General features: G+C 48.1%; 1 protein-coding gene across 2 annotated transcripts in view; it reads right to left on the bottom strand.

Moving 5' to 3' along the window:
- INPP5A (inositol polyphosphate-5-phosphatase A) overlaps positions 1–17,819 on the bottom strand; it is a 285,924-nt gene that overhangs the window by 30,720 nt on the left and 237,385 nt on the right. For both annotated transcript variants that reach the window (XM_068140277.1, XM_068140278.1), the window contains exons 10-11: positions 17,442–17,537; positions 17,036–17,110 (exon numbers count right to left, since the gene is read on the bottom strand). In XM_068140277.1, coding sequence (XP_067996378.1) covers positions 17,036–17,110; positions 17,442–17,537 — 171 coding nt within the window. The remainder of the gene's footprint in view (positions 1–17,035; positions 17,111–17,441; positions 17,538–17,819) is intronic.

Here is a 17,819-nt window from a genome sequence, read left to right as displayed (position 1 = left end):
TATCTAAGAATATTCTGCATCCTACACACATTGGGAAACTTCAGCCACTCATCTGACTGAAGCAATCTCAACACACTTCAGGAGAAGATGGTTTACGATGCATGTTTTCAGCCTGTGACCCTGTCTTGAATCACAGAATTGTCAGGGTCGGAAGGGACCTCAAAGATGATCCAGTTCCAACCCCCCTGCCATGGGCAGGGACACCTCACACTGGAGCAGGTTTAGACCAGGTTTATACATCTAAGTATGTATAGACAGATGTTTAGCCACAATGCATACACACAAACTGCAAGCAAATGTTACCATCCCTTTCCTGCTCCACACGTCTCCACCTTGATGATATTATCTGCACATGAAAAAAAACCCCAACCCTACCATCCCCAGTTAAACTTCTCTTTGAAATATATCTCTGTCAATACAGTGCAAATACATTTTCCCTGTTGTTGGGAAGCAAACAGATCAGAGCAGGGAAGTGGAAGCAGCAGGAGAAAGAGGCTATTTCTGAAGTGTGAAAACTGCAAGGACTGAATAAAAGAACAATGCTGCCCAGAACACAATGGTATAAATTACTCATGGGCATTCCAAGGGCTGGCAATGCTAAATGGAGGCATTGTCCTCTCACACCAATTCACAGTTTCAGAATTTCATACATTCAGATGGTTCTTGCTAGGGTGATATTTGCAAACCACACTAAGGCCGAGGGTTGGAGGACTAAGCACAGGGAGGTGGATTTTCATCCCAAGAAGTTTCTGAAGTGTTTATTTGCTGCGACTGCTTGTTTAGTTGTGTCTGTGCTATGCAGATGAGCTGCTGACACTGGTGACAGAGAGGACAGATAATGGGAACAAGACTGTATTGTGTGCTGTGCTCTCTATCAGCTCCCCAAGCTTCCCCAGGTAGAGGGACGTCTTTGACCTGAAATGACAAAGCCAAAACCTCATGATGACCCAGATGGATGCCAAAGCCCAGCTAGGTGCCTAGAAGAAAGATTTAGGGAATGCCTGTAGACAATTAATCCTCACAAGTAAAACAGTCAAATATTTTCAGTCTGGAGAAGAGAAGGCTCCAAGGAGAACTTCTTGTGGCCTTTCAGTATCTGAATGAGGCCTACAAGAAAGCTGGGGAGGGACTTTTGAGGGTGTCAGGGAGTGATAGGACTGGAGGGGATGAAGCAAAAATAGAAATGGGTACATTCAGATTGGATGTTAAGAGGAAGGTCTTCACTATGAGGATGGTGAGACACTGGAACAAGTTGCCCAGGAGGTGGTGGAAGCCTCATCCCTGGAAGTTTTTTGAGTCCTGGATGGGGTTCTGAGCAACCTGCTCTAGCGTGGGGTGTCCCTGCCCATGGCAGGCGGGTTGGAAGTGGATGATCCTTGAGGTCCATTCCAACCCTGCCAATTCTATGATTTTCAGCAGATTATTTGCACAAACCTGTATTTCATGCTCTTTTAAATATTTGTTTTTCCCTAGCTATTAAATGCCCATGATAGAGTACTGTAATCCATATGTCCCCAGATAACACAGAGTGTCAGTCAGCAGGGGCAGTGACAACCCCCCTAACAGCTCTCCTCTGGCTACCTGGTGGCACCCGCAGGCAGTGGGGGAGAAATGATCAACACTTGAGCTGGGCAGTTCAAAACAATTCCAATTTTAGTAGAACAACGTTTTAACTACTACTTATTTGGCCATTAAGACAACTTGGGTTCTCTTTTAAGCCTGTAATCTCTAAATAAAAGATTATTGGTGAAAAAATGAGGTTTTTGACTATGTCTTGTCACAGCGACAAATGTCACCGTCCCTCAAACCAAGAGAAGGAACGGGACAAGACACAGGCAGCATTTAGCTGTATTTGCTTTGTGAATAGGTACAGGTTGTCTGGGGCTCCTTGGCACTACAGAAAATGAAGGAAAATTAATATAGGCCAGATGAGACTGAGGAGCAGTCAGAATCTCACAGGGTAAAGCCTTTCTTTTTAAAGCATATAACCACCCAGAAGGTGATTTTCAGCACAATCTCCTCACTGATTTCCTTATGGTATACTAAATAGCACTGTGAACAATATGACTGCTGTAACAGTAAACATGAGTATGCCTTAAAAATGACAAAGAAATGAAGTTCAAAGCCTAGGAATCAATATATTGTTCTATTTCATTTGCTCATTCTAAGACCATCCTTAAGAACCAAGTCTTTAAGGTGTTACATGTGCTGGGGTAATTGGAGCAATTACACAGAGCTTTTAAAATGCTGTGGCTGGAAGTTCATGCCATAGCTATATGTCACAGGCAGTTCAGAAGGCTCTTTCCCTCCCCCCCCAGTTCAACTTCAGCAGTACCTTTATAACTCAAGGATAGCAGAGATGATGCAGGGCCTCCGTTTTATCTGCTGTCACCATCGAGGTGCTGATGCTGTCTCAAGGTATTTGCTCTACAATGTCCAGTGACCAGCCCAACATGAATGTTTGATGGACACCTTCCAAATGACAATACCATCCATACATATGATCTATAGGCAGTGGATACCCCAGGAGACATGGAGATGACTGGCCTTGAGGAACACAGCCAGGCAGCCTGTAAGAGGCAGCAGCTTCTGTTCACTGCCCCACAAGTGAGAGAATGCTCCCAGGGCAGGATGTGATTTCTGAGAGCAGGTTAAATATACTGCTAGGATTTTGCAGTCTGCAGGGATGCATTTCTGGTGAGCACTGTCCCTTGGTAAGTACAAACTGAGCCAGGGTGGATGGATGGTCTATGCTGGGCAGTCCCTCCAATAGGGTCTCAGGCGAGCTACGTCACCCCAGGGCTGGAGCATGGGCTGCAGCACAGTCTCCAAAGTTCATGGGGCCCTGCCTGGTCAAGCAGTGTGTGCTTGGGCCAAAGGTTGGACTCAGTGATCTCCTAAATAATTCTGTGATTCTAAGATGACAATTGTCTGGGATACTAAATTTGGGTATTATTACTGCTTGGCAGTCTTCAAAGGACTATAAAAGAGTTTAGCCAGTTGTAGAAATGAGGGTAATTTTGCTTGCCTCAGTTCAAAGTGATGAGGCACTCTTCAAAGGTCAGTGTCCATTGGTATGCTGGGATGGGCCACCTTGGCTAAAGCCACACACGTGTGAACCCTTTAAAATAGGGCAACTTAATTCAGTCATTGGAGTAGAACAACGGCAATTACTCATCAAGACCTACAGACCAAAGTCAGAGCATTGCCAGATCAGGAGGTGATATTAGCAGCATTTATCAAACCCATCTGTGGGGCCCACCAGAGAATTCACAGCTGTGAAAGGGAAATGAAGTTTCAGACCAAAAAGAGGAGACAAGCATATTGAAATGACCTTAGAGAATTCAAATATGTGGACAGTGGTCACTGTAACCTCCTCTGCTGGTCTTGTCTAGCACATGATTTATTCAAGAGGCTTTGGAAACACAGTCATTTCATCTGGCTTTCCAGTCAAAGAAAAATATTTAGAAACTGATTCAGCATTCTACTGACTTCAAATAAATGTCTGTGGAAATGCTGAACCCTCCCACTTGCCCATGAAAATGTCACACACAGCTCTTCTCTGGCCTCACTGTAAAGCTACTCTAGCCAAGGCTTTGTAAAATGATCCACTGCTGGATACTGTGTAAATTAATTGTCTTTCTCTCGTGTTTCACAGGGGGGGACAAAAAAAGGAGCTGGAATTATTGAATATAAACCTACCCCTTACACTGCTTTTGCAGAATGTTTGTGCTGTCACAGCATCAGCTCCTCCAGAAATGGGGCTGTTTGGCACACAGACACTCTCCTTAGCCTCAGGAGAGTGAGGCAGGGGCAGCCCTAAGGGATCCTGCTTTGGCAGGGGCAGTCCTAAGGGATCCTGCTTTGGCAGGGGCAGCCCTAGGGGATCCTGCTTTGGCAGGGGTGTTAGACTCAGTGATTTGACAGTAGGCTGAACATGAGCCTGCAGTGTACCCAGGCAGCCAAGAAGGCAAATGGCATCCTGGCCTGGATCAGGAACTGTGCGGCCAGCAGGAGCAGGGAGGTCATTCTGCCCCTGGACTCAGCACTGGTTAGGCCACACCTTGAGTCCTGTGTCCAGTTCTGGGCTCCTCAGTTTAGGAAAGATGTTGACTTGCTGGAAGGTGTCCAGAGAAGGGCAACAAAGTTGGGGAGGGGTCTGGAGCACAGCCCTGTGAGGAGAGGCTGAGGGAGCTGGGGTTGCTTAGCCTGGAGAAGAGGAGGCTCAGGGGAGACCTTCTTGCTGTCTACAACTACCTGAAGGGAGGGTGTAGACAGACGGGGGCTGGTCTTTTCTCCCAGGCAACCAGCACCAGAACAAGAGGACACAGTCTCAAGCTGTGCCAGGGGAGGTTTAGACTGGATGTTAGGAAGAAGTTCTTCATAGAGAGAGAGATTGGTCATTGGAATGGGCTGCCTGGGGTGGTGGAGTTGCCATCCTTGGGATTGTTTAGGAGGAGACTTGATGGGGTGCTTGGTGCCATGGTTTTGTTGATTAGATGGTGTTGAGTGATAGGTTGGACACAATGATCTTGAAGGTCTCTTCCAACCTGGTTCGTTCTGTTCTGTTCTGTTCTGTTCTATTCTATTCTATTCCATTCCATTCCATTCCATTCCATTCCCAGAGGCCCCTTCCAACCCCTACCATTCTGTGATTCTGTGTGAGCTCATCAGTGCCTGCAGCCAGTCAGAACACCACTGAGTTCAGTGGAAGCTCCCCAGGGAAACACTGCTTGGACAACATGCCCCTCTCAGGGGCATCCCAGTGCTTCAAAGGACACAGACATTTTCTAGGAAGTATTTCAACTCTGTCAGAAAACTGCACTGGAAAATGCATTTAAAATCACGTTTCTGTTACAGAAATACTTAGATTGCTTAAAATGTTTAGAAAGAGCCACATTTCCCTTTCATGTCTATTGATCACCACAGTAATTACTGGAGACTTCTATCAGCTCTGTCTCATTAGAGTTCCCTCACACCCCACATTCCTCATCCTCCTCAGCCATCCCCCCCCGCCAGCCCAGTTTCTGCTGCTGGAGGTCTGGGCAGGGCTGGAAGCGGCCATGGCTGCCCAGCCTGTGTGCCAGGGTCCACAGGGCACAGGTCCCTTCTCCCCTGGTGCAGATACTGCAGCACAGCAGTGCTGGCAGTGTTGGGTGGGTGGGCAAGGCAGGGTGAGAGCACAGCACCCCACCGTGGGGTGTGTTCCAGACTCTCAGCAAGCACCAGGGCCAGACATAAACACTTCTCAGTGTCCACGTGCTGCAGCACTCCTCAGGATGCTGCAGCACTCCTCAGGATTTCTTCTGGCCCCTGAACACCCACTGGGATCAAACAGTACTTTCAGACTTTTCTAGTTATGTACCCCTGATATTTTCCCAGTGCAGGCTAAGCCCTTTTGGACATTTCACACACTTAGAGTTCTTGCCCTTGCTGACTGCCCCATGTGGATCTTTTCAGCCCAAATCTGTGGATTTCAGGTTGAAATTACCAGTACAGGTAAGCTGGCAGTCAAGCTTTCTGCTGGCAGCTCCCCAGGGCTCAGTCACCCTTCTCAGCAAAGAACACAAGTCTTATCCTGGGATGCTTTTGTAATCTGATAAAAAAATACATCAGAATCCTGCTGTGCTTCTCAGGTGATTATTTGTTAATAAGGAGAATGAATTAAATGCATATAAAGAATAAACTAGTCAGTTAAGAAAAGCACTGAAGCAGGCAAGGTGTAGCTTCTCAGCCACGCAGCAGCAGCTCCCAGCATTAGCATTCTGCTGGTGACAAAAGCTCCCTTCACATCCCAAGGAATCCCTGCTGGAACACAGCTCTGCAGGTCACCTCCCATCCTTCCCCTTCACTGCCTGTGATGAGGAGCCCAAAGCACGTGAGATGGGCACAACTGCTCATGGCTTTCACACCCAGACCACAGCTCCTGTCACCCCATGCTCCAGCCTGAGCTCTCCAAGGAATGTTGGCTGCACTTTGGCACATCAATGCAGCCTGAGAGCAACAGAGACCCCCTGGCGAGTGGCTCTTCCAGGCGGTCCAAGTCTGAGTGCACGCTGCCTCTTTTCTAATCATACAAAGTGGCTTCTGTCTCTTGCTCTCCTGGGATTCCTGTGCTGGCCTTGACTGAAACACTCTGACTTTTCAAAACTGCATTCATGCAAACTGCCTTTTACAAAACTGCAGAGGAATGGACACTTCATTCCTGTAATGAATTCCTACACTGCACACCAGCTTTATAACATGGCTCACTCAAAATGGCCAGCGTGGGCGAGGGGATGACAGCCAAAGGATTTCAGTTAGGAGTATCCTGCTGGCAAATGTGACAGATTTGGTGGATTATTTCATTAAGCTTTACATGCCTGTTCCTGTGAAATGCAGCATGGATTTGTGCCATTAGGGACTCCAACCCTGCATGCACCGTGCTGTCAAAGTCATTTTGTGAGCTGCTGTTTGACAAAAGCATAAAAATACGCAGAGTGCAGTTTTAGTATCACTTGTAGTGTGATAAAAAGTAGAACTTCCTTGAAGACAGACTGTGAACCCTGTTTCCTACTTGGGCAAAGTCCCACTGTTGGGGTGAAGGCTCCCTGAGCAAGGCCTTTGAGGCTCATATGGCTGCCCTGACCTTTTTGGGGAAAGGGCAGGACCCCTGAGCTTCTGAACAAAGGTGTTCCACTTGCAGGTGATGTCTGGGGAGCTCCACTCATCCTGCCTCCCCCACACACCACTGGGCATCTGGAAAGGTGATCTAATAAAACATCCAGACACCTAAAACGTGAGGTGTTTCTTTCCCAGAGGGGACTCAAATTCATGGCTAGCCCTGTTTCCCTGGAGCTGTTTGGTGCCTGCAGGCATGGGTGCCTGGGGGTGGACAGTGAGGAGAGCCTGGGCACTGGGGAGCAGTCACCTGCAAGTACAAAGGCAGTGAGAGATGCTGGAGGCCACTCAGGATCAGAGATCTAGATTCCAGCCCTTGCTTTCTTTTCAACACCTATCTAATGTAAAATACACAAACAGCCCTAAGAGCAGGGAGCAGAACCTGGTGGCTGCCACAGCTTGGCAACCTTTCAGCTGAGTATCCCACCCTCCTCCCCAGCTGTATTTCTTGTATCAGTGCCCTTGAGTACTATGTTCCATGTTAACCTTACTATTTCACAGAACAGCAGGTTGGATGGGACCCCAGGTATCACATGGTCCAACCTTTCTTGACAAAAGCCTGGTCTAGACAAGCTGGCATGGCCCATCCAGCTGAATCTTAACTAGTGGCCCACACTGGGGATGCCACCACTTCCCTAGGTGATGATTCCAAAGGCTGATTGTCCTTGTGAATTTTTTTTCCTGTTGTGTCTAATAAGAACCTTCCCAGGAGTAACCTGTACCTGTGTTTGCCAGTTGATATGTGTGTGTGCACACCTATGTGCATGCAAGCATCCCTCTATCACAGTAGTATCACAGTATCACTAAGGTTGGAAGAGACCTCGAGGATCATTGAGTCCAACCTATCAACACAGACCTCATGACTACACCATGGCACCAAGTGCCACATCCAATCCCCTCTTGAACACCTCCAGGGATGGGGACTCCACCACCGCCCTGGGCAGCACATTCCAATGACGAATGACTCGCTTGGTGAAGAACTTTCTCCTCACCTTGAGACTAAACCTCCTCTGGCACAGCTTGAGACTGTGTCCTCTTGCTCTGGTGCTGGTTGCCTGGGAGAAGAGACCAATCCCTTCCTGGCTACAACCACCTTTCAGGTAGTTGTAGGGGGCAATGAGGTCACCCCTGAGCCTCCTCTTCTCTAGGCTAAACAATCCCAGCTCCCTCAGCCTCTCCTCATAGGCCTGTGCTCAAGGCCTCTCCCCAGCCTTGTTGCCCTTCTCTGGACACATTCAAGTGTTTCGATGTCCTTCTTAAACTGAGGGGTCCAGAACTGGACACAGTACTCAAGGTGCAGCCTAACCAATGCAGAGTCCAGGGGCACAATGACACAATGACTTCCCTGCTCCTGCTGGCCACACTGTTCCTAATGCAGGCTAGGATGCCATTGGCCTTCTTGGCCACCTGGGCATCTGTGAGGCCATGGAGGGCACCTGGAGAGTGTGAGAAGATTGGGCTACTGTAGTTGAATTGGTGAAAAAAACCCCATTAAGCAGCTTTCTGTCTCTGTTTGGATTGCTGTGGACTTCAGGGAAGGTGTGGGAGGCCAGGTGGGATGCTTTTGTATGTGCACAAATATTAAGTGATGATGGAGAGAGCTACAGCTCTTGAGGACTGGAGTAAGGTATAAGCGTTGCCTCTCTCTATATCCTCCTGCATGTCACACAGGTTAAAAAGGGTGCTCCAAGCCAAAGCATGTCAGCAGATCACACTGACTACAGGCTGGATTACAGAGTGCACATGCTGGACCTCCTCTTTAGAACACATTTAAACAAGGACCAATACAACGGCCCCCTAAATCCAGCACGGTACTCCTGAATTAGCCTTGGGACCTACAACAGCTGAGTGGAACAGGGAGACAAAAGGTCATGAAATGCTATTTGTGACTTTGTAATATGGGCAAATTCCACCCCAGAATAACTCACTCACTTGGACCACGAAGCTAAGCCAGCACATCCTGACTGCCTCCTGCTTGCAGTCTGCCTTTGCAGTTATGTTTGCTAGGGAGAACCTTTACTGATAGTATTTCCTATCTCTGTCATTACTCATTTTGCAGTTTATCCAGTGGCTTATCAGCTAGCCACTAACTTAAGCAAACACAATTCCAAGCATGGGAATACTGCTTTTGAGCAAAGGCACTAGTAGTACTTGATGAAAATCAGGCACCTCCGATGATCACCTTCAATAAAAAGCCTGTTTCAGGATGTGCAGGATTTCCTTATGACCAGTCCCAGGTCCTAAGCAATCAATTTCCTTCCTCTATCCTAATTTGCCCTTATACATCATATTCAAGATTTGATCTGGACAGGGGATGGTTGGCTCAGTGGATAAACCTCTGCCTTTTCACCTCTGGGACCATGGTTCAAGTCAAGCCCTGATGAAATGCACTTGATCGCCCTAATCTAGTTCTTAGTGGACAGGATTCCCATTATCTTTAAAAGGGTCAGAGCCAAGGCCAGTGGGAAGAGTGCATTGTGCTACATCTTCCCCATGATTAATACATTTTCAGTGAGGCCAGATCCTTAACCTTCACCAGCACACATACTCTCACAAAAAGCTTCATACAGATCCCTCATGGACTAAACCTCTCTCCTCAATTTGCATAACATTCCAGGATTTCCTGGGAATATGAAACACACACCCCCCACACCCCCCAAAGTGAATTACCCTTAACTCAAAAGTATGTTTGCCTGAACAGTTTGTAAGAACACCCCTAAGTTAATTGGCACAAGAAGAGATGACTTTAAATCATTACTGGCATAGGGAGAAGGAGACCTTTATAACTCAATCCATTTTTACAGCACATTTTCTCCTCGCTCCTTATCAGCTAGAGCTAGACAGGCACACAGAATAAAGGGAATCTGCCCCAAAAGGCTGATTTCAGTGTTCAATACTCAGAAACCACAAGCATGAGCTTTCTGCAGAAGCTGACTGTTTGCTCTCTGCAGCAGGAGGACTGCTGACAGCGAGCCGAAACTCTTTGCTTACTTTTTCCCCCCATTCTAACAACAATCTGAGTCAAAATGGAACATCTCCTGTTTCACACATATCTGGGCTGGAGATCACTGGGCTTTTCTGCATGGCTACCTCAAATCTGCTTTGGAATTACAGAATCACAGAATTATTGAGGCTGGAAAAGACCTCTGAGATCATCAAGTCTGGCCTATGACTTAACAACATGACATCAACTAAACCATGCCACCAAGTGCCACATCCAATATTTTCTTAAAGACCTCCAGTGATGGTGACTCCAACTCCCTGGGCAGTCCAATCCCGTGCCTAATCGCCCTTACTGCTGGTAACACCACCTCAGAACCATCTGATTACCCAGGAGCTGCTTCATGGCTAGCCCCTAGGTCTGACCTCCCCAGATGCCAGTACTGGAGGCCAGAAGAGCACCGAGACCAGGGCTGTATCCCTGTGAGTGCAGGACTGGCACTGCCCATGGGCAGCTGAGGACAGTGGCCAGGGCAAGCACAGCTACAGAGCTAGTCATAGTATCATAGTATCAGTCAGGGTTGGAAGGGACCACAAGGATCAGCTAGTTCCAACCCCCCTGCCATGGGCAGGGACACCCCACACTAGAGCAGGCTGGCCAGAGCCTCAGCCAGCCTGGGCTTAAACACCTCCAGGGACAGGGCCTCAACCACCTCCCTGGACAACCCATTCCAGGGCTTCACCACTCTCATGGGGAAGAACCTCCTCCTCACCTCCAGCCTGAATCTCCCCACCTCCAGCTTCATTCTATTCCCCCTAGTCCTATCACTACCTGAGATCCTGAAAAGTCCTTTCCCAGCCTTCCTGTAGGCCCCCTTCAGATACTGGAAGGCCACAATTAGGTCACCTCAGAGCCTTCCCTTCTGCAGACTGAACAGCCCCGACTCCTTCAGCCTGTCCTCATAGGAGAGGAGCTCCAGCCCTCTGATCATCCTTGTGGCCCTTCTCTGGACACCTTCCAGCACATCCAGATCCCTCTTGTCACCAGTTTTCAGCAACATCAACAGACCAAAGAGATTATGATCCTATGGGCAATACCAGCAGGTTCAACTCCTAATTAATTCACTGATTTATGACATGGTTGTGATCAAAACGTTAGAATCACTGAATAGTTTCGTTTGGAAAAGATCATGGATCCTCAAGACCATAGAGCCCAGCCACCAACCCGGTGCTGCCAGGTCACCACTAAACCATGTCCCTGAGCACCACATCTCCACAGCTCTGAAAGCCCTGCAAGGATGGGGACTCCACCACTGCCCTGGGCAGCCTCACATTACTGTCTACCTGGATTGACATGATTCCTATTCAAGATAGGAATGGATGCAGCAGTTCTCATCCCTATTGTGGTTAAAGATTACCAAATGATTCCTAATGATTAAATCATTCCTCTGCAGTCGTTAAAGAGTTTTCACATCCGTACTGTGTATTTCTTTGACTGACTACTGAAGAGACAGCATTTACCTTGTGGTTCATTTGTACTAATCAATAACATGACTGCAAGTTTTTCATTAAATAATTATCCCTGGCTTGGGTTGCTTTTGGTTGTGTTGAATGTAGGAGGGAACTCCCAAAGACAACCTATTTTGAAAGATACACTGAAGGCCTGATTTAGCATGGATAATTAAGGAATATCAAAACCAAATGAGTGCACATTTGTTCAAGAGCTCCCTGAGTGCTGCTACTCTCCCATAGAAGGGAGAAGAGAGAAGAGAAGAGAAGAGAAGAGAAGAGAAGAGAAGAGAAGAGAAGAGAAGAGAAGAGAAGAGAAGAGAAGAGAAGAGAAGAGAAGAGAAGAGAAGAGAAGAGAAGAGAAGAGAAGAGAAGAGAAGAGAAGAGAAGAGAAGAGAAGAGAGAGAAGAGAAGAGAAGAGAAGAGAAGAGAAGAGAAGAGAAGAGAAGAGAAGAGAAGAGGAGAACTAACCAGGTTGGAAGAGACCTTCAAGATTATCAAGTCCAACCTATCACACAACACACTCTAATCTACTAAACACCTAGTGTTTAGTAGAGTGCTGCACTTTGGCTACGGCAATCCCATGCAGAGCTACAGGCTGGGGTCAGAGTGGCTGAGAGCTGCCAAACAGAGAGGGACCTGGGGGTGGTGATCGACAGCCACCTGAATATGAGCCAGCAGTGTGCCCAGGTGGCCAGGAGGGCCAATGGCATCCTGGCCTGCATTAGGAATAGTGTGGCCAGCAGGAGCAGGGAAGTCATTGTACCCCTGGACTCTGCATTGGTTAGGCCACACCTTGAGTCCTGTGTCCAGTTCTGGGCCCCTCGGTTTAAGAAGGACATCAAAACACTTGACGGTGTCCAGAGAAGGGCAACAAGGCTGGGGAGAGGCCTTGAGCACAGCCCTGTGAGGAGAGGCTGAGGGAGCTGGGATTGTTTAGCCTGGAGAAGAGGAGGCTCAGGGGAGACCTCATTGCCCTCTACAACTACCTGAAAGGTGGTTGTAGCCGGGAGGCGGTTGGTCTCTTCTCCCAGGCAACCAGCACCAGAACAAGGGGACACAGTCTCAAGCTGCGCCAGGGGAGGTTTAGACTCGAGGTGAGGAGAAAGTTCTTCACCGAGCGAGTCATTCGTCATTGGAATGTGCTGCCCAGGGAGGTGGTGGAGTCACTGTCCCTGGATGTGTTCAATAGGAGATTGGACGTGGCACTTGGTGCCATGGTTTAGTCATGAGGTCTGTGCTATAGGTTGGACTCGATGATCCTCGAGGTCTCTTCCAGCCTTATTATACTGTGATACTGTGATCAGGGTGCTCCTTTCTGAAATACAATGGCCCAGAGCAGTCCCTGCACCTCAAGGTAACAAATACAGGTAATTTCTAAGCTCACTTTGGAAAGAGCTACAGATAAGCTATGGAATAAGGTTGGAAAAATTAGCCCTGACAGATTACTGTGTGCATTTCAAAGTGAAATTCTGGTGAGCAGATCATTTGTATCTATACCAGATTTTTTTTTTCCATTAAAACCCCACTCATTTCTAGATCTTAGGATTCTTTCTGCGTTGATTGCAAGGGTAAAAAGAAGGAATAATTGGGCACGGACAATGACAGAGCAGCCTGTTGATGATAAATATTTGTCAGCTCTTGTCACATCTGCACACATTCCAGCGTTACTGAAGAGACACCACACTGATAAAAAAAAAAAGAGAAATACCCTCAGAAAAATCAATGGGGCTTGAGCTCAAGCAGTTGCTAAACACACAGAAAACATCTTTATCCACCAGCCACAGCGCCTTGCGAAAATTCCCAAGCCTTGCATCGGCACAGCTAAGGAAAATTTAATCTTCCCAAATACTCATCAGGGCACTCCATCCTGCAGACCTGACAGACCCACTTATAATTAATTATACAATTTCGATGGGAATATCGACTAAACAAAGCTATAAATCATAGAAAAAGTCAATAGGCATGGACACATTCAATCATGTCCCGACCAATGATTACTACTCTTAAAATACAATAATTATTTTCAGGAGCCAGCTTGAATTAAATTCCTGTCAGGCCGGTACAAGACCGGCGGTTGATGAAGGATGCGATGGATTTTTGGGGTTGAATTCGGCGCAGGGACATTTATCCTGTTAGAGAGGTAGTTTGTTTTTAGTGATCATGGTGCTGCGTGTTTAACTAGACCATGAAGATTAGATTATCTCCAATGGCTCATTATATCGTTTATCTTCCCCCCCACCCCGCCCTTTCCCATGTTGGAGCTGGGAGATTTCCCGCTTCGTGATGCGCGAAGGAAATGACTGCCTGGTTCCGAAGGCGCTTCGGTGGCACCGCTCTCTGCCAGGGCCCTGGCGCGCCGTGCCCACCCACCTCGAGTCACAGTATCACAGTGTCACAGTATAACTAAGGTTGGAAAGGACCTCGAGGATCATCGAGTCCAACCTATAAGCACAGACCTCATGACTAGACCATGGCACCAAGTTCCACATCCAATCTCCTCTTGAACGCCTCCAGGGACGGTGACTCCACCACCTCCCTGGGCAGCACATTCCAATGATGAATGACTCGCTCGGTGAAGAACTTTCTCCTCACCTCAAGTCTAAACCTCCCCTGGCACAGCTTGAGACTGTGTCCCCTTGTTCTGTGCTGGTTGCCTGGGAGAAGAGACCAACCCCTTCCTGGCTACAACCACCTTTCAGGTAGTTGTAGAGGGCAATGAGGTCACCCCTGAGCCTCCTCTTCTCCAGGCTAAACAAACCCAGCTCCCTCAGCCTCTCCTCACAGGGCTGTGCTCAAGGCCTCTCCCCAGCCTTGCTGCCCTTCTCTGGACACCTTCAAGCGTCTCGATGTCCTTCTTAAACTGAGTGGCCCAGAACTGGTCACAGGACTCAAGGTGTGGCCTAACCAATGCAGAGTCCAGGGGCACAATGACTTCCCTGCTCCTGCTGGCCACACTATTCCTAATGCAGGCCAGGATGCTATTGGCCTTCTTGGCCACCTGGGCACACTGCTGGCTCATATTCAGGCAGCTGTCGATCAGCACCCCCAGGTCCCTCTCTGTTTGGGAGCTCTCCCGCTACTCTGACCTCAGCCTGTAGCTCTGCATGGGATTGCCATGGCCAAAGTGCAGCACTCAGCACTTGGACTTGTTAAATGCCATCCCATTGGATTCTGCCCATCTGAGTCAACCAGCAGTCACCCCAAACACCACCATGAGGACGTGGAAATGGCAGTGGCAGGAGTGGCTCAGCCCAGCCCCAGGAATGGGCTGGGAAGAAAAGGAAAATGACATACATCTGAGCTAAGAGAAGCATCACACACTACACTGGATCTCTTGGAGTTCTGGAGCCTTCAACACAGGAAGCACATGGACCTGAGCGAGCAGGTCCAGAGGAGGGCCATGAAATGATCAGGGAGTTGGAGTGCTTCTGCTACAAGGACAGGCTGAGGGAGCTGGGGTTGTTCAGCCTGGAGAGGAGAAGGCTCTGGGGAAACCTAATAGCAGCCTGCCAGTACCTAAAGGGATGGAGAGAGACTGTTTACGAAAGCCTGGAGTGATAGGACAAGGAGAATTGGCTTCTAAGTAGAGAAGAGCAGATTTAGATTGGATGTCAGGAACAAGTTCTTTACCATGAGGGTAGTGGGAAACTGGAACAGGATGGGGTGGGGGCCCCATCCCTGGAGATATTCAAGGTCAGGTTTGACAGGGCCCTGGGCATCCTGATCTAGCTGAGGATGCCCCTGCTCACTGCAGAGGGGGTTGGACTAGATGGCCTTTGAAGGTCCCTTCCAACCCAGACCATTCTATCATTCTATAAGAGAAATACATTAACACAGGTAGAGGGAGATCTGGAACAGGAATGGGTTTAGCAGGGAAACAGGAACTAGGATTAATGCTGCTACTCCCCAAACTGCAGATCACCAGTGAAAGAAGTGCTCTGTGTTTCCCAAGGATATATTTGCCTGCCTTTGTTACCATTAGGGATTGAGGGCCAGCCTTGGCAGGAAAGAATGAAGCAAAGGAGACATACAGTGGCCAGCCCCTTTTTCACATACTCCATTGGAGTTTTTGCAGAAGCCCTTTGCTCATCCACATAGATGTCTTGCCTCCCCTTCCTGATTTCTTACTTATGGGGATTCACTGGTCTTAAGCCTGGAAGAGGTGTGCTTGAACAGTAACCAGCTCTCTTCAGGCCCTACTCTCTTCTGGAACCCTAGCCCATAGTGTTCTTCCAAACAGCTTACTGAACATATCAAAGTTGGCTCTCCTGAAGTCCAGGGTTGCAAAGATAATACCCTGCACTTGGCAAGAAGATATAAAGCCATTCTCCAAAGAAAAATCCTAGTCCTCATCACAAACCAGAATACTGGTGCTCCCTGTCTGCTTCCTTCTCTTAGGAAGCCCCACAGCATTGCCTGAACAGTGTCAGCCTGTTGCAGGTTTAAAGTTTTCTGTTCTATTTATTCCTGTGTTTCTGTTACTCTTTGCATGCTCAGAAGACCCAGATACCTTCAGGTCAGCTTTGCATTAGGGGCTTTTCAGAGGACCCAGGTATCTTCAGGCCAGCTTTGCACTGGGAGGCTTTTCCTAAGTTACTATGGTGCACGACAAAGAATAAACCTTTATTATTAGAATAAACCAAACCAGGTTGGAAGAGACCTTCAAGATCATCACGTCCAACCCATCAACCAATCCAACCCACCCAAACAGCTAACCCATAGCACCAAGCACCCCATCAAGTCTCCTTCTGAACACCTTCAATGACGGCAACTCCACCACCTCCCCGGGCAACCCATTCCATAGTGCAATCACTCTTTCTGTATAGAACTTCTTCCTAACATCCAACCTGAACCTTCCCTGGTGCAGCCTGAGACTGTGTCCTCTTGTTCTGGTACTGGGTGCCTGGGAGAAGAGACCATCATCAGCCTGTCTACAACCTCCCTTCAGGTAGTTGTAGAGAGTGATAAGGTCACCCCTGAGTCTCCTCTTCTCCAGGCTAAGCAGCCCCAGCTCCCTCAGCCTCTCCTCATAGGGCTTGTGTTCCAAACCCCTCACCAACTTTGTTGCTCTTCTCTGGACTTGTTCCAGCAAGTCAACATCCTTCCTAAACTGAGGGGCCCAGAACTGGACACAGTACTCGAGGTGTGGCCTAACCAGTGCAGTGTACAGGGGCAGAATGACCTCCCTGCTCCTGCTGGCCACACTGTTCTTGATGCAGGCCAGGATGCCATTGGCCCTCTTGGCTGCCTGGGCACACTGCAGGCTCATGTTCAGCCTACCATCAACCAGTACCCCCAGGTCCCTCTCTGCCTGGCTGCTCTCTAGCCACTCTGACCCCAGCCTGTAGCACTGCATGGGGTTGTTGTGGCCAATGTGCAGAACCCGGCATTTGGATGTGTTAAATCTCATGCCGTTGGATTCTGCCCATCTGTCCAGCCTGTCGAGGTCTCTCTGCAGAGCCTCTCTACCCTCCAGCAGATCAACTCTTGCCCCCAGCTTGGTGTCATCAGCAAATTTACTGATGATGGACTCAATGCCCTCATCCAGATCATCAATAAAGATGTTAAAGAGCACAGGGCCCAGCACTGATCCTTGGGGCACACCACTAGTGACTGGCTGCCAGCTGGATGTGGCTAGTAAAGAAAGAGGATCCTTGCAAAAATGCAGAAGAGATAACAGAGAAGAAAAGTCAGCTGTCGTGTACACTTAACTTACACTTTTGGTAAGAAATGGAAGGCAAGCAAATGCTAGAGTTAAGAAGCTGCACACAAAATAAGTAAGTGAGGAGGGAGTTTGGAGCAGTTCTTGTGTTAGATGACCTACCTCTTCTCATTCTGCAGACAGAAAGGCTGTTAAGGATAAAGGGCTGCTAGAGAAATGCAATTTGTTTATTCCTTCAACAGAATTTAGCAATGAACTTACCGCAGTGCCATTGTTATCTCTAAATACATCTTGATTAAAATAGTCAAAGAGCTTCTTTTCTAACTGTAGCATAACCTAGAAAAAAACAACAACAGAGAAAGGTCAGCAAAGCTCTTGGGCTTGGCTACCCTAAAGCACAGGCGTGGAAGTGACCCGCTGGAGACATGCAGCCCTTTAAAACCTCATGGTGTCACATGTCTAAAGCTCCTTGTCAGCTTGCCCAGTGGGTGACTTGCAATCACTTACAAAGATCCAATTAACTGAGCATTAGGTGTGACAATCTATAGCCCTCCCCTCCCTCTGAATTATCAGTTTGAAACAACTATATTGGTGCTTTGAGAAAAGGCAGAGAACATTCAACAAGGTTTCTATGTACACGGGGCGCAGAGGGCATTCGGCTGTTTACCTTTCGGTCATTATCAGATTCACGAAATATGAGCTTGACCACTTCATTGGTGTCAGCTGCCCGCACGGTCTGCATCGTGGCCTTTGCACATAGTGTCTGCAAAACACAAAGGCAGAGAGGCAAACCAGGTTAGGGGCAGCGACAGGCCGAGTCCTCCTCAGCTCTGGCAACCCATGCATCTTCAACGCCTGCCTGAAAACAAGGTCTGCTGTAGGTCAAAGCATCGCTAATTTAAGGCGCTCCCACTCGTGATGGATTTAGAGTAAGAAACTGGATTACCAGTTGGAGACCAACAGGTCATAGTAAGCAAATATCAAGCAGATAAGGCAAATATTCCTTTTATTTACTACCATGCACACAGGTTCCTTCACAAGTCTA

The sequence above is a fragment of the Melanerpes formicivorus genome, unplaced genomic scaffold, assembly GCF_026170545.1.
Source record: "Melanerpes formicivorus ecotype bairdi unplaced genomic scaffold, bMelFor1.0.p_v2 SCAF_6, whole genome shotgun sequence".
Lineage (NCBI taxonomy): Eukaryota > Metazoa > Chordata > Aves > Piciformes > Picidae > Melanerpes > Melanerpes formicivorus.
This window is presented reverse-complemented; position numbering and strand designations above follow the sequence as displayed.